Source organism: Ictalurus punctatus, chromosome 6 (assembly GCF_001660625.3).
Source record: "Ictalurus punctatus breed USDA103 chromosome 6, Coco_2.0, whole genome shotgun sequence".
Taxonomy (NCBI): Eukaryota; Metazoa; Chordata; class Actinopteri; order Siluriformes; family Ictaluridae; genus Ictalurus; species Ictalurus punctatus.
Window position 1 is genome coordinate 33,427,311 of NC_030421.2, and position 22,641 is coordinate 33,449,951.

Genomic DNA, 22,641 nt, shown 5'->3' on the forward strand with positions numbered 1-22,641 from the left:
GCTAGGGCGCCTAGAGGTAAAACTGAAACGAACCAAGTAAAGCGTAACATCCTGTTTTTCTGCACACAGCTGCAACGCCAGAGTTCTAAATTTCAGTTTCTTGCATTTGTCCCTTTCTGTTAAGCCCAAATAAGGGCATGCATCCTGTTTCTCTACAGATAACTTGAAAACGACAACACCTAACCGAATTCTGTGAACTTGTGAAAGTGGTGGTTTTGTGGGCTAGCCTGGACCCTGGCGCTCAAAACTACACTCAAAAAAATGTATAAATATTGAGGAGTGTTTAGTTGCCAATTTCTCGGGTGAAGACTTATTCATTTTAATTTCTTCTTAAAAGAAAACCATTATCAGACTCAGCGTAGTCTACGGTTGTTCTTTATTTTTCTTTATATTCTGAGTTAAGATATTTGTAATCCTTTTGTTCTTTAATAAACTGAAGTGCTTATAAAGGGCAATTCATATACTTACTTCAAGAGTGAATTCCTTTGTTACCAACTTCTTCAGAGAAAGAGAAAGCACGTCAAGGGTTCTCGAGCCCAGCGGCACGAAGAATCCACTTCCTGAGAAGGTAAGATGGAATAATTCTACAAGCTCTATCAGCTGTATGACAGTGTAGTTTGTAGAAGACTAAAAACTGAGATACGGAATTCCCAGGAAAACTCATCATGCTGTACGTTATGAAACGGAAAGTCCATCCAGGGTTACTTTGTAATCAGAAAACTTACTTCTAGCTACACGTGGTCCTAGTACAAGTACTTCTATCTTATCAGAATGTTGGATGTTGGATGTTAATAAGCATCCAACATCTAATGTATTTTACACATTCCTCAACTTTATTAAGCTGCTGTCTGTCGTCTGGCTTTGTTGAAACATATAACTGTGTATCATCAGCATAACAGTGGAAGCTAATTCCATGTTTGCAAATAATTTGACCTAGAGGTAGCATATATAAAGTAAAAAGCAGTGGGCCTAAAACAGAACCTTGTGGAACACCAAATGACCAAACGACCTAAATAAGATGCTTAAAATAGTATGTGATCTTTCCCAGACGTCTTCTAGACAATTTTGTGTGCTGACTGGGATATTTGTAAACCAAATATTTATTTGTGAATTGCAAAAATAATTGTGCATTTGTGGATCATATTTTATAATCGTGTGAATTCGATTAATTACCATTCGTGAATTTGTTATTTGAGAGTTAAAAACATTCTGACAATGACAGCACGGTGTTTCTGTAGAACCACACCTGTCGGCAAATCCATGAGTTTATAATTTACAGTACAGACACATCACGTCCTACATGGTACACGGACACACCCTTCATGTGACCATGGAGAGATAGGCACAGGGATGGGCACAACACATAACTGTCAGGATTCAAGCTTGACAGTGCAAACGCTTTTCAGTTGAATCAATCGGGAGCTCATCCCTTTAACCTAATTGATTTAATTTTAATTCTACAGGTACATATTTTATTAAGAGTGATATTATATTAAGCTACTGGATTTTACTGAGTAAGGTCAACTTTGAGGTTCTACTAGGAAACGCACTATTATTATTACTATAAACGCACTTTATTCCAGCTACTGGAATAAAGTTGGTTGGACGTTCGATATTGGTGGATATGCGGAAATTAAGGGACTGTCTCTAAAGTTACATACGACATTGTTATAGACGTTTCTAACTTCAATAGCATTTGAAGGGAATGACTTACAGTCATATAACCAACTGTTCAGTGTTCATCTAGGTGTCAGGTATGATGCACACCTTTTAGATTTTTGTTATTTATTAAAATAAACTATTAAATCATATATAAATATTTCCATGTATTTTATTACTGCATGGGCTCATACACACAATATACCATAATTTAAAGCTCAATAGCATTTGAAGGGAATGACTTACAGTCACACAACCAACTGTAGAGTGTTCATCTAGGTGTCAGGTATGATGCACACCTTTTAGATTTTTGATATTTATTAAAATAAGCTATTAAATCCATCCATCCATCCATCCATCCATCCTCTATACCGCTTATCCTTTTCAGGGTCACGGGGAACCTGGAGTCTATCCCAGGGAGCATCGGGCACAAAGCGGGGTACACCCTGGACAGGGTGCCAATCCATTGCAGGGCACAATCACTCACACACTCACACACCCATTCATACACTGCGGACACTTTGGACACGCCGATCAGCCTACCATGCATGTGTTTGGACTGGGGGAGGAAACCGGAGTACCCGGAGGAAACCCCCGCAGCACGGGGAGAACGTGCACACTCCACACACACAGGGCCACGGTGGGAAGCTATTAAATCATATGTAATATTGCCATGTATTTCATTACTGAGTACGCCCATACACAAAATATACCATAATTTAAAGCTCAATAGCATTTGAAGGGAATGACGTTCAGTCACACAACCAACTGTAGTGTTCATCTAGGTGTCAGGTATGACGCACACCTTTTAGATTTTTGATATTTATTCAAATAAGCTATTAAATCATATGTAAATTAGATATGAATTTCACTACCAGATGGGCCCATACACAAAGTATACAATTATTTAAAGCTCAGTAGCATTTGAAGGGAATGATGATCCTCATTTTAGGATGCTAGTTCTGTGGGTGAGATTTCAGGTGTTAATTTTGCTCGTATTTTTTTATCTGGCAACCAAGATGGCGGCGCACACCGTTGCTGCGGCTCACGGCTCTCCTTTCCAGTGCTCTTTTTCATTGTTTTTGTATTATTTCTTTATTATTTGTTTGAGCATTATCGATTCCACGAACATCCGCTATACAAGTCAGAACCTTATGGATATTGGGGATCAACACCGCATACCTATTACGAGAATGTTTCATCACACGCACAACATCCCAGACGACATAGCGAGATTGCCGGGCTCTCCGTGGATTGTTGTCGGGTCCAGAAGGCGGCGCAGACGGCGGAGGGAGAGGAAGCAAAAGCGGGGATGCAGGTCCGGTATTATGCTAAGGCTAAGAAAACAACCACACAAGCCACCTTTAACGAGCCTGTTTCTCTCCAATGCCAGATCCCTAGTGAATAAAATCGACAACTTGGAATTACAACTAGCTGGAAATCGCTATGTTCGCGACTGCTGTGTTTTGATTATTACTGAAACCTGGCTTCATCCGAGGATACCCGATGCTAGCATGCAGCTAGCAGGTCGTACTATGCTTCGCTGGGACAGGACTGAGGACTCCGGTAAGAGCAGAGGGGGGGGGCTCTGTATGTATGTGCATGAGAATTGGTGTAACAACGGAACAATGATAGACAAACATTGTTCCCCTGACCTCGAGTACATGTCCGTAAGATGTCGGCCCTTTTTTCTACCGAGAGAGCTTACAGTGGTGATTATCACGGCTGTGTATATTCCACCTGATGCCAATGTGAACACGGCGCTCTCTCTCCTGTTGAACACCATAAACGAGCAGCAGAGGGCTTACCCAGACGGTGTTCACATAATTGCAGGAGACTTTAATAAGGCGAACTTGAAGACTGTACTCCCGAAATTCTATCAACATGTTAAGTGTTTTACTAGAGGGGCGAACACTTTGGATCATGTTTACTCCAACATCAAGCACGCGTATAGAGCCATACCTCTCCCCCACCTCGGCCAATCAGACCATCTCTCCCTCCTGCTCTCCCCTGCCTACACCCCCCTCAGACGCAGTGTCACGACCACTATAAAGACTGTTACCACCTGGCCTGATGATGCATTCTGCAAACTACAGGACTGCTTCGAACAGACAGACTGGGATTTGTTTGAACATCAAGAGCTAGAAACATTAACAGGAACGGTACTGGACTACATCAAGTTCTGTATCGGAAATGTGACTGTGGAAAAAAACATCCGGGTTTTCCAAAACCAGAAACCATGGATGACCAAACAGGTCTGCACACTACTCAAAGCCCGCGACGCTGCCTTCAGGTCTGGTAATAGAGCTCTGTACAGAGCTGCCCGTGCCAACCTGAAAGGCGGTATTAAGGAAGCTAAGGCGGCCTATAAGAGGAGCATAGAGTCCCACCTGTCCAGCAAAAATAAACGGGAGGTGTGGCAGGGTATACAGAACATCACAAACTACAGAGGCCGTGAGGCGACAACAGGAGTCCTGAGTGCGATTCTGGCAGAAGAGCTAAATTGCTTCTTCGCTCGCTTTGAAACATCACAACAACAGCACTCATCTGCTCCAGCCCCACCTCCACCCTCATCTGGCCCCCGTACCAGTCCAGCCCTGCCTCCATCCCCTTCTGGTTCCTGCACCACTCTACTTACTGTGAGGGAACACGATGTTAGACGGATGTTTCTGGCAGTGAACCCCAGGAAGGCTGCTGGCCCAGACGGTGTACCTGGTAACGTGCTCAGATCATGTGCCCACCAGCTTGCCCACATCTTTACCAGAATTTTCAATCTCTCCCTGGCCCAAGCAGTCATCCTGCCCTGCCTAAAATCAGCCACAATCATTCCAGTGCCAAAGAAATCGCCCACCACTAGCCTGAATGATTATCGTCCTGTAGCCCTCACTCCAGTTATCATGAAGTGCTTTGAGAGATTGGTTCTTCAGCACATCAAGGACTACCTCCCCCCAGATTTCGATCCTTTTCAATTTGCTTATCGTGCAAACAGATCCACAGAGGATGCTATCGCCGTAGCTGTCCACTACGTGTTGAGACATCTTGAGCAGCAACAGAGCTACGTACGGATGCTTTTTGTGGATTACAGTTCGGCTTTTAATACAATAATTCCGGACATTCTCGTCACCAAATTGGTCACCCTTGGTCTCCCCCGCCTCACGTGTGCCTGGATAAAGGACTTTCTGACCAACCGGTTCCAGACAGTGAGACTCGGGCCCCACCTCTCCTCCACTCGCACGTTGAGCACAGGTTCTCCACAGGGCTGTGTGTTGAGCCCCCTCCTGTACTGTCTCTACACATATGACTGTAGACCAGTCTACAACAATAATATTATTATCAAGTTTGCTGACGACACCACAGTGGTCGGACTTATCTCAAAAGGAGAGGAGGCAGCCTACAGAGAGGAAGTCCTAAACTTGGCAGCCTGGTGTTCAAAGAACAACCTGACTCTAAACACCAAGAAAACCAAGGAACTTATTGTAGACTTCAGAAAACACAACACGGAGCTGGCCCCCCTCTTCATCAATGGGGAGTGTGTAGAGAAGGTCCACACCGTCCGGTTTCTTGGCGTCCTTATCTCTGCTAACATCTCCTGGACGGACAACATCACAGCGGTCATCAAGAAGGCTCAAACGCGGCTACACTTCCTGAGGGTTCTCAGGAAGTACAATCTGGACTCCAATCTGCTGCTGATCTTCTACCGCTCGTCCGTCGAGAGCTTGCTGACATACTGTATCACGGTGTGGTATGGTAGCTGCACCGCAGCAGACAGGGAGAGGCTTCAGAGGGTAGTAAGAGCAGCACAGAAGATCATTGGCTGCCCTCTCCCCTCCCTGATGGATATTTATACTTCCCATTGCCTCAGCAGAGGAAAAACTATCATTAAGGACAGTTCTCACCCTGGCTTTGATCTGTTCAATCTGTTGCCCTCAGGGAGACGTTACAGGTGCATCAAAACAAGGACTAGCAGATTTAAGAATAGTTTCTTCCCAAAAGCTATTACCATGATAAACAAACACATGTACTGAGTCCACAGCATATGTATATATTGTCTCAAACTGTGCATTTCATAGTACCTCCGCCATCCACCCTAATATCTATCTATCGTGCATATATCTTGCATATATTGTATATCTTGTTTATTTATTTTGTTTATTTATCTTATTTATTTATCTGTGTATTATCTGTTTATTCTTCTTGTGTATTGAATGTATATGTTTGCACGGAACAAAAAGGAGTGGCTCTTAATTTCATTGTACATGTGTATAGTGACAATAAAAGGCATTCATTCATTCATTCATTCATTTTTCTCATTTGTAAGTCGCTTTGGATAAAAGCGTCTGCTAAATGAATAAATGTAAATGTAATTCCTGTGAGAGTCCTTTTCCTCAGAGAGCAGTTCTCTCTAGGGTCAGACATCTTGGAACCAGTCTTACAGTTTTCCCCCCTTGGCCCCATGGGCTATCCACATGAGTCCTTGTGGGGTCATTATATTCTGTGTATGAGATGTACGAGATGTTTGCGTTGTTGTCCCAGATGACAATATACCTGGGCAGTTCTGGTCCACCTCTGTGCTCAACTAGAATGAGGATGCCATGTAGTATGTCCAGGAATGTGATGAGAAGGCCGGTGTTGAAAGGACCAAGGTTGGCATGGTGATGGAGAATGCCTTGCTGGTTAACATCTGCTCACATGGTGATATTCCCTCCATGCTGTCCAGGGACATTCACAATGGCATGGTTGGCAATAATGTTCTGTCCCCATTACCTTTTTGATTAGGTTGAAGCCAGCCTCATCAATGTAAATATAAACGGGGAAGTGGTAGCTCAGTGGTTAAGGTGTTGGACTTCTGAACGGAAGGTCTTGTGTTCAAATCTGTAATATTTGTATATACTCATTACACTGTTCTTTAACCTTCTGAGAGTTTTGCTCAAATGCCATTGTCATATCACAGCAAACCAGGGACTGCCTATTAACATGGCCACCATGGACTACAGCTCCCAAACCAACACAGACACATTCACCCTCTCCGGAATACTAATAATACAAACCTGTTTCTAACTACATACCCACCCACCCACACACACACACACACACACACACACACACACACCATCCTTTAAAAGAGAATGTTCATCTACACAGACTTTACAAAGTATATGCAGAGTTGGATCTTTCTATATCAAGCCATTGATTGTTACTGATTCTCTGGTTTTTGATTCTGTTTTGCTCTCGACTATGATTCTCTGTCTATCTTCATCCAGTCTGTTTGTTGGATCACCTGACCCTTCCTTGTCTAACATTTATTATTTTTGCTCAACATATTGGACATAAAAACATAATGAGTTATTTACTCATTAATGCTGTCTTATCTGCATTTGTCTCCATCTGATCCTCCATTATATGACAACAATCCTTTAGACCTTTTTAATCTGGATTTGGTTGAGCTGTAATACACGGTCCAATGTAAACAGGCCCAGCCGGTTAATGTTATTGAATATTGTGTTGTCTGCAATTATGTGTTTCTGGATTGCTTGGTGTAATGGTATTGTTTGTCACCAACCTATTCACATTAGCAGTTTCCGCTCTGGTGTGAATGCCGTTGTCTTCCACCATAGCCTAGATGTCTCTCAGTCCTGCAGAAGATCCACAAATAGGATAGGATCGGTTACAATAAGCTACAATAATCTCTTAATAATAATTATAATAATAATTTCTTTCAATTTGAAATGACATTACTGTAACACTGGCCATCAATCACTGAGAGAGAGAAATAGTTTGTATATATTGTAACCGTAGTTTTGACAGGTATAGGTCAAAGGTCAAAAAGATACACATTCTAACTCTCTATATCTAGATCAAAGGTCATGATCATAAAAATATGAATAGTTATGTTAAATCTGGATCACATCCATTCGTGACCATACATGGTGCGGCCATGTGTGTTTTTCCGCCCCACACACGTTGCACACATGGTCCTTCTTTTCACATAGAATATGAAACTCTCTGTGGTAGGTCATAAAAATATATATAGTTATGTTAAATCTGGTTCACATCCAAATCGTGACCATACCTGGTACGGCCATGTGTTCCCCGACCCCCCCCCCACCCCACCCCACCCCACACACACACAAGTTGCACACTCATGTTTTTTCTAACACTCTGTGGTAGGTCATAAAAATATATATAGTCATGTTAAATCGGGTTCACATCCATTCGTGACAGAAATGTTGCTAGTTATGCTAAATAGGGGTCCCATCCATTCCTGACACAAATGTTACTATACATGGTACGGCCATGTGTATCACACATCCAAACAAAAATATGACGCACACAAATGCACTTTATTTTCACATTATTTAAAAAGAATTTAAGTGTTATGTACTAAATTACCATAATTATGAACACAAGTTGTTAAGTTGACAATTATTTTTAAAATTATGTTTCTCCATTTAGATTGTCTGCAGTAGAATGCAGTCTTTTAAACCAGGAAAAATTACTGCCTTTAAGTTTTATAACAATAGTAAGTAAAATCCAGCGTGATTTACATTACAAATCTCATACGTAACATCTCTGCAGGATTTATAGACGTTAAAGCACTGAATAAAATGAGCAATATAGACAAAAAATAAACACTCTGTGTCTACTACTTTTATCTCTCATAGAACTGTCCACAGTCCAAAGGCTGTGGAGCTCGAAGGCTACGTGTGCGAATGACAAAAGATTTTTAAAAATAAAATAAAAAATGTATCAATACATGAAATTAGATTACACAATGTAGTTGAGGTTTACATGAATAAGCAGAAATGTAATCATGCTTATCTTTCCTATAGCACAAATGAAAAGCCCTCTCTAGATGAACAGATTTGTCAAATGAAACTTTTTCCTTCTTTTCCACTGCTACGGTAAACTAAAGAGTGGATATTCAAATGACACTGCTAAATATGACTAGCATTAGCTACGTGTACTAGTGCAAAATAGTCCATCAAATGTATTAGCCGGTGTAGCCTATACACGAGTCCACTATCGGTCATATCGCAACTGAGAACATGCCCCAAATTCATTGCTTTAGTAGAATTTAATGGTAAGTGAAATGATAATCACATTGTAATGTACTTAGTATTTGTTCAGTCTACAGGTCCTCTAACACGCTGTTAAATGAATAAATGTAAATGTACTACAACGCAAATTTTGTTTTAAATCAATTAACGCAGAAATTACACACAATTTTAAGTTGATGTAATTATCAACATTATTATGTCAACACAACTCATCAAAATAATGTGTACGACTTAAAATATTTAATTAATTCAATAAGTTAGAATTTTTATCTTGCAACCCCACATTAAATTTAGATTGTGGGGGTTTGTTTTGTATAGCTCCGCTGTTAGAAAATACACGATGGTTGAATGTGAACATAAATGAGCAGAATGTAAGCTTGTGAAATAAATTAAACTTTATTGATTGCACTTTTTGAGAAAATGGCATGACTTTGAATAAAAATTTACTGAAATAAATACTCTAAAACATTGATATACCTGAAGAAATGTAAAAAAAGAAAAAATAATAAAAAAATACTTTTTACATACCTTCTAAATAGGTCCCTTTAGGAGGTAAACGTTTTAAAGACGGTGTTTTATAAGAAACGCGCATATTACATGCCTTCTAAACCTAACCCTTTAGGATGTAAAATGTTTAAAGTGCTGCTTAAAAGAATCGAGAGTTTTGTTTAAACTAGAAGACACATTTTCCGGGGAATGTCTTGTAGGCCTATACACAGTGTCCTACACATCTGAAGTGTGTGTGTATGTGGGTGTGGGGGGTGTGCGTGCGTGTGTGTGGGTGTGTTAGACAGAGAGAGAGAGAGTCATGTGTTTCCTGGGGGTTTGCTGACCAGACTGCTTACAGTGTGTTTATGTTAATGAATTAAGGGACGAGTCGTGTGTTTCAGGGTTTAACGATCCCTACCAATGTGTACATTTGTGGTTTAAGTGAATCTTTGTTTCTGAAATTACTTCTGTGGTAATTATCAGTTTGTGTAACTAATCTAATCTAATCTAAAATACTAGACCTGGTGACTGAATGTGGTAGATGTATTAGAATTTTGGACATGTTATGCATGTGTAGCTCCCTATGTGTATGATCTATGTGTAATCCTTCTGTCAAGAAATGAGCAGACTGAGGTTTGTGAAATAATTGAACTGTTTATTGGCTACGTTGTTGAGAAAAACACTGTGATGTGTAAAACATTTCTACAGTCCTTCAAGGCTGTATGATGTCGTTGTTCTCTTTTACTGAAAGAAAGGTCAAAACCATCGGTGTTATTCGTTGTGGAGACTGAAGTGACAATATGTCTGAAGAAAATGAAAATATGTATTACATATCCTACCTTCTAACCAGGTTATTTTAAGGGTGAAAAACCTTTTTTAAAGATGATGTTTTAAAAGAATCGTGCATTTTGTTTAAATTATAAACGAGATTTCAGAAAATGGTTCGCCAACGAGGATACTTACACAGAACTATCGCTAAATACATAAGCTTTTGTCTATGCTTTGACATCCCGTGTCCCAGCAGTACATTTATGACCTCTGATGACCATGTGGGTGTGTGGGGGTGGGTGTGAGAGAGAGAGAGAGACACACAGGTGTTCTTTCGGGGGTTTTGCTGACCAGAATACTTACAAATGTGTTTGTTAACGAATTAAAGGGAGTCGTGTGTCTCAGTGTTAAAATAGTGGTTAAGACGTCGTAGTTAAAACACAGAAGAAACTCTGCAACTATCTGTTACTATGTCTGCTCCGAGAAATCCTAATACCCTTAGAAGATTGCTGTGTATTCACCAACAAGAGGACCTGTTGAAATGAGAGAGGACCTGACTTTTGCTACAAAAAAAAACAAAAAAAACCAAGAGGTTAGATTGACAATTTATTAATGAAGGTAATGTAAAGACGTTGTTGTTTAACCCTGAGCAGGGCGTCAACAGCTCCAAAGATCGTGTCTTAAGTCCGAGGGTTTAGTTAGGAGGTAGAAAAACATTTAAAGATGACGTTTTAAAAGAAACAAGTGTTTCATCCTTAATGGTAAAAAAGAAAAATGGTTGTACTCCAATATGAAATAAAACGGTGGAGACACACTGAGTACATTTCTGTTCCACAGTCTATAAGGATCCCCAAACTTCATGTAGTGTGGAAAAATATATACACCCTCCGTGACTACGTTACTTAAGGTTTAAACATTATTATTTTGTGATGGCAGCAAGACAAAACGGTTGTGCATTTGGTATGTGGTGATTTTAGAATAAGGCCCCAAATGTCAAATATGTTTGTGTATGGTTTCGTCAGGCAAAGATCACGATGGTACGGAAAGAGTATACAACAGTAATTGGGGTGATCTAATGCTTAGGACTTGTACAGTATTTCAGCTCGGGAACGTCCCACCATGGCGTTCAGAGAGGCGTTATCTAAGGTACACGTATATATGATATAGATCAGATCACCAGTCTGTCTTTACCCAGTCCTGATCTGGGGGTGGGTGGGATGGGGATAACAGTTCAGGCATATTTCCAACAGAACAGAATATTAGACATTTAGTGTAAAATAGTGAAAGAAAAAAAAAAATCTCTGAATCATTTCAGTGAAAATAGTGGTCCATATTTAATGCATTATATTAGAAATGATAGTACAGCATTTGTTGATCAGTTACCAACTCATACTTTATAATAATTTGTTTAGGAGCATCTGAATCTGGCAAATAATTTTTATTGCATTTAGGCATATGTAGGCTGTATGCATCCTGCTCTGCTAACCAGTTTTTTATTTCAGTATCATTAGCTCTTTTACCTATTTTCTCAACAATAGCTCTTCAGAATACTTTGGCTCGATATGTAATCAGACTCATTTATATAGCGTGTGGGAGGAGTCTTGGGGAGGTGGAGTTTCTGATCAAGAATAGTATATTGACGATCTCAGAATAAGACTTCTTCTAGCCTTATTTTTATTTGCATCATTTCTTTGTCTCTTCCAGTTTTTTGGAATAATTCATCGATTTGCCGGAAGTAGCGTTGCAAATCGTGCCAGCTGGTTCGGTCATACCTCACTTCACAATTCTCTTTGTTATCAGAGGCGTTGTCACCGGTTAATACAGCAGCACAGTGCAGTGAAACTTGGTTCTTGGAGAAATTTGTTGCTCTGATACAGTATTTGCATTGAAGAGACGTACTGTTCCATTTACGTCTGTACACATACGGGGAAAAGAAGTCCATTCTAACAATGTAGTCAAAATCCTTGCACCATTTTCTGAACTTTTTCCAGTCACCTTTGTTAAAAGTTACGTTCTCTGTAGCACGGCTCCAGTGGATGTGTCCCGGGACCGAGACCTTGAAAAGCAAAACGGTTCCTTTTTCTGCATCAGGACAAACATCAGCCATGTTGTAAGATCGCACACGTTGTTCTAAGTACAGAGTATTATAAAGCCTAGAGGGATGCTCGACTTTTATAAGCAAGTTCGTATGCATGCGTTTGTCTGTACATGCACGTGTGTGTGTGTGTGTGTGTGTGTTTGTGTGATATTTTTGTTTGGATGTGGGATACACATGGCCGTACCAGGTATGGTCACGATTTGGATGTGAACCAGATTTAACATAACTATATATTTTTTCATGACCTACCACAGAGTGTTAGAAAAAACATGAGTGTGCAACTTGTGTGTGTGTGTGGTGGGGGTTGGGGGGGCGGCGGGGGAACACATGGCCGTACCAGGTATGGTCATGATTTGGATGTGAACCAGATTTAACATAACTATATATATTTTTATGACCTACCACAGAGAGTTTCATATTCTATGTGAAAAGATGTACCATGTGTGCGCAACGTGTGGGGCGGAAAACATATGGCCGCACCATGTATGGTCACGAATGGATGTGATCCAGATTTAACATAACTATTCATATTTTTATGATCATGACCTTTGATCTAGATATAGAGAGTTAGAATGTGTATCTTTTTTACCTTTGACCTATACCTGTCAAAACTACGGTTACAATATATACAAACTATTTCTCTCTACTGAGTAACATAGCCCTAGTGATATGTCGGACTGCAGTATACTACAGTATACATAAGTAAAGAGTATAATCAAGATGGTAGGTGACTTACTGGTTGTAAGGTTGAGTTCTGAATGTACGGATGATAGATACAACCGTGTAGATCAGAGGTGTCCAATCTTATCCGGAAAGGGCCGGTCTGTGTGCAGGTTTTCATTCCAACTATGCAGAAGCCACACCTGAGTCTATTAAAAGCCAAGATCAACTGACTAAACAGGTGGAATCAGGCTCCTGCTTGGTTGGAATGGAAACTTGCACCCTTACCGGCCCTTTGCGGATACGATTGGACACCCCTGGTGTAGAGGCTCAGGTTGGGGTGAACTCTCTGCCCTGCCTATACTCAATCCATGGTTGAACACATGGTCAACCAATGTGGCCCTGATCTGAGACAACTTTCCATGCTCATCCTCATCCTCATCTTACTCTTAGTCATTCACCACTAAAACTATTATTTGACCAGTCGCTATCTAAACATATCAGAATGGCCTCAAATTTTCAAAAAACATTATCAAATTACATTTGGTACTCCTTATCAACTCTCCTTCCTCGTGATTTGTCATTCACGAACAAGGGAACTGTATTTGAAGCGTAACAACCCAAATGCATGATAAGACATAAAATGTGTATGACCCAGTGAGTAGCATAGCTTGACCAGAACTCAGTAGTTATTTGTCATACGTGTAAAATCATGTAGCCCTGCACAGCCTATAGTTTGTATAGTGTGGATCAAGGGATCTCAAACATTTTATAATCTGGACTATTTTCACAAAACCTCTCAGTACAGTAAAGTATTTCATGAACAGTATTTAAATACAATTACAAGGATGTGTTAAAAATGTTAAAAATGTGATGCATTGTTCATTAAAACAAAAATAATCATAGCCCAAGACTCACTGTTAAAAGGATTAAAGGATCTGCTGCTACCGTCTTGGTGCCAGATACCACAGCACACCTTCTGAGATCTTGTAGAGTCCATGCCTCGATGGATCTGAGCTGTTTTAGCTGCACAAAAGAGGCCTACACAATATTAGGCAGGTAATTTTAATATTACGGCTAATCGATGTAAGTGATATTACTGCGCTTCAAGGTACCATCTACAGGCACATGAAATAACTGCTGGACCTTTTAATGTGGAACGAAAAATCCAAATAACATGTACTCCATGTAATTAAAAGTGATGCCTAGAACTAATGGGTTTTTCTGGTTACAAAAAAAGTACATAATTCACTATATGTGCATGTAAGTTGTATTTTTTCTAAAAAATGCAAAGGACACTTTGCTTAATAATGAAATGTATTTTCTCACTTAATTCTCATGCATATTTATACATATAATGTGCATGGGATGGAAATGTCACCTATTTGGTTGAATGGCTCAGAACAACAATGTAGCCCCAGTTGCAGTGAGAATAAGATGTGTGTTCCACTGCCATCTCCATGTCTGAGTCGGTTTTGTTGTCCTTTTCTTCATGTCAGGTTGTGAAAATTGTCCACTGTAAGTTTAACTGATTGTAAACTGGCATTCTGTACTCTGATCATAGAGATCTCAGCCATGATGGGACACAGGGCAAAATTTGTGGTCATCTTTATTTTGTTGGCACTATCAGGGTTTATGTTGCTTATCTCCAACATCAAATCTCTGGAGGTGAGTATAGCTCTTTAAGACCCATGTCCAGACAGGCAGCACATTGTTGTTGCAATTGTACTGCAGCTGGACTATTTCCTCCAATTAGAGTATCTCTGAATGCTGTTTTGATTGTATGTGCAATTCAAATGTCTCTCTTTTCATGGTTTGTAGAATTTTAGAGGGCTGGTCATTTTCACCATCAGTGAAATCCAGAAGAGCGTCCATTCAGTCTTTCAGCCCACTGAAATCTTGTTGCCACTGGAGGTAAACCACACATACTGTGCACACCTTGGCCCGGAGCTCACAGCAGAAGAGGCCAAAGAAGAGAGATCTCTGCTCAATTCCATTGCATGGCCTGGTCCCTTGGTGCAAGGCCTTCCTGTGGAGTTCAGCAGCGACCCTGCCAAGAGCTACTTTGTGATCCAGGGCCCAGCAGAGCAACGTGTAGGTGGTCAGCTTGTGGTTGAAGTCCATGTGCAGAACTTCCAAGGTCTGCCTAAGAAGCATGGTGGAGATTTCCTGATAGCCCGGCTGCATTCACCCAAGCTTGGCGCTGGGGTTGCAGGGAAGGTGCATGACCACAAAGACGGGAACTATACAGTGCTGTTCCCACTACTGTGGGCTGGTGTAGTGCAAGTGGAAATCACAATGGTGCACCCCAGTGAGGCAGTCGCGGTGCTCAAGAGATTTCAGAAAGAACAACCTGACCGAGTGTTTTTTAAAAGCCAGTTCCGTTCTGGTGCCCTCTCAGACTCCACTGAGTGCAATGTGTGCCTGCCGCTCAACCAAAAGCCATTCTGCAACTACACTGACCCTTTAACTGGAGAGCCCTGGTACTGCTACAAACCCAAAATTCTAGGCTGTGACACACGAATACAACATCATATAGGAGGATATAGGACCGACGGCATTACGGAATATGATGAAATGTTCTTCCAGAGGTAAGTTAGCAGTGGGGTGTACTTGAAGAAATCTTGAATTTTCATTATCCAAAAAATAATAATAAAAAAAACAATTACAATCAGTTATAGTTAAAATGCAGCACTACACAGAATAAAAGTACCAAACTGTAGGTTTTTTCTTTAGGGGTGTAAATCTCAAAGTTCGTATACCTGCATCAGTGACGGACCAAGTGACTGTATTACCTGAAGCACCAGGTAAATTTATTATTAAATCTCTAGGTCATACAACATTGTTTAATATTATTCCTTCCTATCTTGTATTATGCATTGTGTGAATTTTAAATGGAAAAATGTTTAAGAAATTAAAACCTAATTGCAGCTACATAGCAATTATGCGGCATATGGCAGCTGAAAATATTGAAGTAGTCCTGAAATATACTGTGTACATTACAGTAATCTCTGAAACTTCATTTATGTTTTATTGTTGATGAATTTTTCTTTTCATCACCAAAAAAAAAAATCAGTCTTTGTTGTTGTTTTTCTCTCAAAGGACAAATTAAATTAAATTACACTGCTGCTGGATATTACTATCATGATGCCTGGAGGCCTTTGAATGGTGCAGTAATGCGCGAGTTTCCTGATTCAGCAGCCATAACACAGTGTCTTAGAGGGAAGATTCTATACATGTTTGGAGATTCCACTGTGCGGCAGTGGTTTGAGTACCTCACTGCATTTGTTCCTGGTAAGAGCAGGTTATTAATCTATTATTAATCCCTGTCTTTCTGTTTTAACACATTTTTTCTATTTCGTTTGAGCTAATTTGCTCAGGCATTTATGTTTCATCCACTTTTTTCATCTGTGTTTCCTCATGTTTCACCCAACACCATGATTCCCTCAACTTCAGAGTTCAACACTCACAGCCCTAAAAGAGTGGGGCCATTCATGGCTGTGGACTTCAGAAACAACATACTGATGCACTTCCGTCTTCATGGGCCACCCATCCGCTGCAACCCTGTTTTCACTTCAAAGCTGCGGTACGTAGCGAATGAGCTGGACAGGATCCAGGGTGGGCCAGATACAGTGGTTTTCGTGAGTGTGTGGGCTCACTTTAACAATTTACCTATTGAGATGTATATACGCCGCCTCAGGCACATCCGGAAAGCATTGGTTCGTCTGCTGAACCGTGAGCCAGATACTTTGGTGGTGATTCGTACTCCCAACCTGCACAGTATAATGTCAAATAAAGGTCTGTACGGCAGTGAATGGTACTATCTACAGATTGATGCTGTGCTGCGTGCCATGTTCCGAGGACTCAATGTGCAGCTGCTGGATGCCTGGGAGATGACGCTGGCCCACCACCTCCCACATAACATGCACCCACCTCCCATCATCATCAAAAATGCTATGAACTTGATCCTCTCCCACATCTGTGGGGACGGGAAAAATAGTTAATAAAAAGGCTAACATTTTCCAATTGTAATGATAAAGTAGGTGGAGCTCTAGGGCTAAATCAGTTGACACTCTTGAGAATGAAAAAAATCTTGCTTTAGAGATGCTTCACACATCAGTGATTAAATTTGATTGAATCTACTTTTGAAGGTAATTCAGAGAATAAGCACACTTAAGGAAGTTTAAAATAAGGTGGAGCAAGTAATTTAATCAAATCTGTACAGTATGGTCCAAAAATGTTTACTTTACTTCATTATAAAATAAATGAAAAGGAAGCTCACACTGGAAATATAGGACTGTGTTAAAAGTTGAGATACAATTGCAGGTAAATCTATACAATGCTGTTTAACAATTCACAGGTAACTATGCGGGAACTAAGCAGGTCACAGATAATTCTTCATTAACAGTTATCTTACTCCAAATAACTATTAAGAACTAGAAAGTTTGACTTGTTAAAAGCTATAGCTCCTCAGCCATATGCATGGAAATGCATATTCTGATTTGACATTAAACATCAAAAATTAATGATACGACATTTTGCTAGTATGTAAAATAAAAATTTTTAAAAATTGTTTGCAAATATATGGAGTGATCATATGGAGATAAATTTGTGCCAAATAAATATACCATTTCGCAAACACAATCTGCTTTGAAAGGAAAACTCGACTCTCAAACAAACAGAAAGCGGTTTTCTCACAAATGCGTCGGCTTGTTTTCTCACAAACACAGCTAAACAACTTCCTCTTCCAAACCAACCGATCTGTGAATTTACACTAGTCTCCTGGGAGAAGCATTACATTACATTACACCACAATAGAGTACAGTAAATAGTTATATATTTAAAAAAATCATATTTTTATTTCAATTTTTATGCAAAGAAATAACAATAGTGCTTAGACACCGCTTTCAATCACACACATACAATACACAGGCTATAATTCCAAGCAATTGTATACGCATGAACAGTAACAGTGGCCAGTGCCAAGAACAAGAAGAAAAAAAGGAATATCCGATGATCAGGGCTGGTTATATCCTGTCAATCAAAAGAGGGCGGGGAAACACATTGATTCCGTGCTGTGTATAAAGAAGATGTCTCTTGTGTGGAATGACGACAAAACTGCAGTTTGCAATCTCTGCACTGCTAAAATTTTACACCGGAAGTGAGCAGCAGTGACGCTGGGTTGAGTCTAATTTTTTTTAGCTACTCGCTGCTGAATTAAAGGGCCAGTACACCGTTGAAATGAAGATGAGTGACAAAAAAGAAGTATATATTACACAGAAAAATATATTTGAAGTGTAGTACATTTGCTATGCAGTTAATGTTAATACGAGTTAATATCATCAAAAAAAGGTTTATATTAGTACTATATATGACCAGTTTGATTTTCAGTGATGAAGTAGAAGTGCTTGTGTTTGTGGTGAGTGAATGTGAGACTAACAGGTTTTTTACAATTCAGTCGATGTTAATATGAATTAGTAACATTCAATAAGTTAAGAAATCTTACTTTAATCTTCAGAATTTAGTTAATGTGTTAATGTGAATTAGAGAAACAACTTGTTGAAATGGTGAGAATAAAGTTTTATTTGCATTTCTTTCAGAATTGTGGAATTAATTATTATTAATTTAAAAGAAGGCATAAAAGGCAGAACTATCGGTATCGGCCGATATTGCCCTGAATAATAGGTTATCGGTATCGGCTGATCTCTAATATATATATATATATATATATATATATATATATATATATATATATATATATATATATATATATATATATATATATATATATATAGTCTCTTAATGAATATGCAATAAATGTTATGCTTATTGATAATGATTGTTTTTACACGTGGCAATAAGAAAATATCATTTGGGGGTGCTGGCTTGGACCCAGAATACAAATTAGCCAGGGGCCCCAGAAACCATTGCGGCCTCCGTGATCCAGACACTGGAAAGGTCCTCAAACACACGCTTGTAAACTTTGTTATGAAATGCATTGCTGAACAATCACAGACTGATATTTCAATGTCAGATGATGATGATTTTCATGGGATTGGAAATTACCCTCCAGGCCAAAAGATGACTCGAGAGTCTAAGATTGAAACTTCTGATAGTCCAAGTAGTGCTCAGAAAGAGGAAAATGACCATAATGCATGTTATCCTAAAAAGAGCTCCTCTGTATTTGACTTAGGGAAAATGACACATTAACTTTACCCACACCACCAGCGGGTGTACATGCAGTGGGAGTAGATAGGTCTATGCTATCAAAAACAATGCAGATAAGCTGAGATGCTAAAGGTTATAGATAAGTGAGTAGTCTACAAAGACACTTCTCTCCAACGGCAAATATTGCATCAATAAGTGCCTTGATGCAAATGGCAGCACAATATGAATTTGACCTCCACCAGATGGATGTGAAAATAGCCTACTTGCATGCTAGAGTTTACTGTAAGATTGAGAGGTGGGTAGTAACGCACTACATTTACTTTGTTACATTTACTTGAGTAATGATTTGGAAAAAAAACCCCAACTGTACTTTTAAGAATAGGTTTAACTGGCCGTACTTATACTCTTACTCAAGTTCATTTTTAATCACAGAAATGTACTTTTACTTCGCTACATTCTGTGGCGTTCCTCTGTTACTGTTAAATATTAATAAATATATGTAGTTTTAATCATTAGTTTATATCACATACAGTATCTCACAAAAGTCAGTACACCCCTCACATTGTTGTAAATATGTGATGATATCTTTTCATGTGACACACTGAAGAAATGTCACTGTGCTACAGTGTAAAGTAGTGAGTGTACAGCTTGTGTAACAGTGTAAATTTACTGTCCCCTCAAAATAACTCAACACACAGACATTAATGTCTAAACCGCTGGCAACAAAAGTGAGTACACCCCTAAGTGAAAATGTCCAAAAATGTCCGAAAATGTTTTTAAATCAAGTTTGTAAAAGTAGTCGGAAGCTCGTGATGGTGATGTTGAAGCCGAGCGACCGTGGAGGAGTTCTTTTATAGCATACAGATAGCTTTTTATTTCTGGAGATTGTATTTAGGCTTCAAACTTCAAAAAGTTGTGTTCATTTGTGAAAATTATCTTGATGGAAAAAACGTGTTAGTATTGTAAACTTTTGTTGATCACAGAGTTTATTTTTCGCAATAATCCAAAAGCCTATGGGGAAAATCCTATTGGGTTTTTGTCGAGGGAACCAGCGTGAGGCTAACTTCCGGGTTCCGGTACAAAATGACATCACCCCTGCACCACTTTATTGGGTAATTTGGCTGCGTCTCTCCTCCTGTAAACACTGTTACTGCCTTTTATTTGGTTGCATATTGTTCTATTTGATATATTGCATATTTTCATTTGGTTGATGGCATATTTATTTTTACTTCTCCTATATTTTGGGTACAATTTTATTTATATTTTTCTTCTACAAGATGATGCAGTTTAAGGACCAGTCTAATTTGCTGCAAAGATTTGTACATTAGCAGGAATGTAGCACAACATGGAGATGAAAGCAGCGGTCTGTTGATTTAAATGACTATGTTTACATACGTTTACAACTTATTCTGAATAAGACAATATCCTGATTAAGGTGTTTACATGAGTCACTTTTAGAATATTCCTGTCATGTTCAGGTTTTTACATGTTATAGAACATAGATTGATTAATGGCACACGTCATTACGTCCCCGCGCAACGCCGTCCGTCGTCCCTCCAGAAAATTTCACACATCGACATACAGTTGGTCTTCGTTATGGGACCGTATACAGTTTTGAGTGTTTCATTTTTAATTTTACGAAAGCTTCAAGTGCAGTTAATTATTTGTCAAGCTATACGTGCTAATAGACGACAGCTTGAAGATGTGGGCTGCGTCCGAACCACCTACTTACCTACTACATTGTAGCTGAAATACGTGTATTTTGCCTGTAGGTAAGTACGGGGGTTTGGGACACAGCCGTGCTCTCTTGTTTGTCATCAAACGGTTTAGCGCTGCCGTGTGTGTACGTGTCCTGTCACACAATGTGGTGAAAACTCCCACATGACGTTATTAGTGTGATTAAGGTGTGTACACGTCTGTAACGCGACTAAAACAGGAATACTCCACACGTCTTAATTCCGTTTGTGTTTACTTCGAGTATGACTTTAGTCGGATTAAGGTCATCAGTAATCTCTGTTTACACGCTAGTTTCTTAATCAGAGTCTCGTGTTAATTGGGTTAATATCGGATTATGGCATTATTATATGAGATTATTATAATTCATTATAAAAATGTATATCATTTATAATAAAAATGAATATAAATTAATTATAATATATTATCCTCCTCCTCGCTCCGCTCTCAGGCCTCGCAGAAAACTTTGCTCCACCCTCTGGCCTTGCAGAGAACCTCGCTCCCCCTCTAGCTTCTTGGGGAGTACTGATCCACCTTGAATTCGTGACAGAACGTAAGACCATGATGCCTTCGGCTGAGGACGCCACTCTGAGTTCCTGCTCAGCTGAGGATGCCACTCCACCTTCCTGCTCGGCTGAGGACGTCGCTCCGACTTCCTGCTCCGCTGAGGACATCGCTCTGCCATCCTGCTTGGCTTAGGATGTCGCCCTGCCTCCATGCTCTGCTGAAGACATTGCTCCACCACCTGGTGTGGCCAAGAGTTCCACTTTTCTTCCTGTTCCACCTAGGATGCCATTACGCCAGGCTCCACTTCAGACATTGCTCCACCTTCCTGCATGGCTGAGGACGCCGCTCCGCCTTCCTGCTCGACTGAGGACGCCGCTCTGCCTTCCGGCTCAGCTTAGGATGCCACTCTGCTTTCCTGTTTGGCTGAGGACGTCGCTCCGCGTTCCTGCTCAGCTCTTTGCTTCGTGCCATATGTTGCTCCCCCTTTCTGCTCCATGGAGGACATTGCTCTTTCTTTGCACTTTGCGCCACCTTCTGGCCTTGCGGAGGACTTCGCTCCCCCTCTAGCATATCGGGGAGCATTGCTTCCCCCTCAGGCTCCGCCTTGAACTTCACTCCTCCCACTAGCTGTGCAGTAGCCATCACTATGCATTCGAGCCAGGCCGGGATATCATGTCGTCTCTCCGTGGTGTGGAAGACATTTTGCCAGAGGGCCAGGACCACCAGGGAAGCGAGTGTTTTCTGTCACTCCGGGAGCAGCGCCTTTTGGGGCATGTAAAGCAGAGAAGGGACTCTGAACTACAGCTCCCAGCAGCCACTGCACCTCACTGCGTCACAGTCACATGACCACCTGTACCTGTATCACGTTCTTGTTAATGAGCACTAAGGTGTATATTGCCACAGTTTGCACTGCACTCTTTGTCTTACGCTTGTCTTTCTTTGCCATTGTCTTTGTTGCTGTGTTGAAGTCTCTGGTTTATGTTTATGGTTTTTGCCATAGTGTTTTGCCTCAAACTCATAGGGTATTTTTGTGTTTTGTTTTGTTCTTTATTAAACTTTAGTAATTCTGCACTTGCATCCGTCTCCACCTTCCATTTGGAACATTTTACAGTTTTTGAAAGGAAGGGAGTGGGACTCCTGTCTTCCTGAATGGCAGGGAGATTTATAAGATGATGCAACTCCACTGCAGAAATGTCAAATGTTTGAATGATTTTACTAAATGTCACCTGAAATTCACGTGTAATTGTTTATTTTGTGAACATTTTAGCAGAATTTTAGAAAGAAAAAAAAACAGTATAAACAACACATCTCTGTGCTATTTTTTTTTTTTTTTTAACACATCTTTGTGTGGAAATTCTTTAACACCCAGCATGCATAGACGCAAATTTACAAGGGTAAATAAAGAACTGCTTGTTTCAACAAGTACAGCATCTTCTTTACTCTTTACTTTAAAAACTGTCCATAAAAGGTGATATTTTATGTATTTGAGGTCTGAGGTGT

General features: G+C 40.0%; 1 protein-coding gene and 1 long non-coding RNA gene across 3 annotated transcripts; one reads left to right on the top strand and one right to left on the bottom strand.

The window, feature by feature from the left end:
- Positions 1 to 232: 232 nt before the first annotated feature.
- On the bottom strand, positions 233 to 6,625 carry LOC128632887 (uncharacterized). Its single transcript, XR_008396506.1, has 2 exons — positions 6,205 to 6,625; positions 233 to 560 (listed from the first exon to the last, which is right to left on the bottom strand). It is a non-coding gene; the product is annotated as an uncharacterized LOC128632887 (long non-coding RNA).
- Positions 412 to 22,475, top strand: LOC108266688 (NXPE family member 3). 2 transcript variants are annotated; one of them, XM_053680615.1, is made up of 7 exons: positions 412 to 568; positions 14,297 to 14,400; positions 14,554 to 15,323; positions 15,469 to 15,539; positions 15,835 to 16,026; positions 16,189 to 16,318; positions 21,086 to 22,475. In XM_053680615.1, exons 2-7 carry the CDS (start codon positions 14,308 to 14,310, stop codon positions 21,171 to 21,173), a joined length of 1,344 nt encoding a protein of 447 aa, XP_053536590.1. In that variant the 5' UTR covers positions 412 to 568; positions 14,297 to 14,307; the 3' UTR covers positions 21,174 to 22,475. The 2 variants fall into 2 exon arrangements, with proteins under 2 accessions (XP_053536590.1, XP_017325826.1); XM_017470337.3 differs by lacking the exon at positions 21,086 to 22,475 and having other exon boundaries at positions 415 to 568; positions 16,189 to 17,571.
- The last annotated feature ends 166 nt before the right edge of the window (positions 22,476 to 22,641 follow it).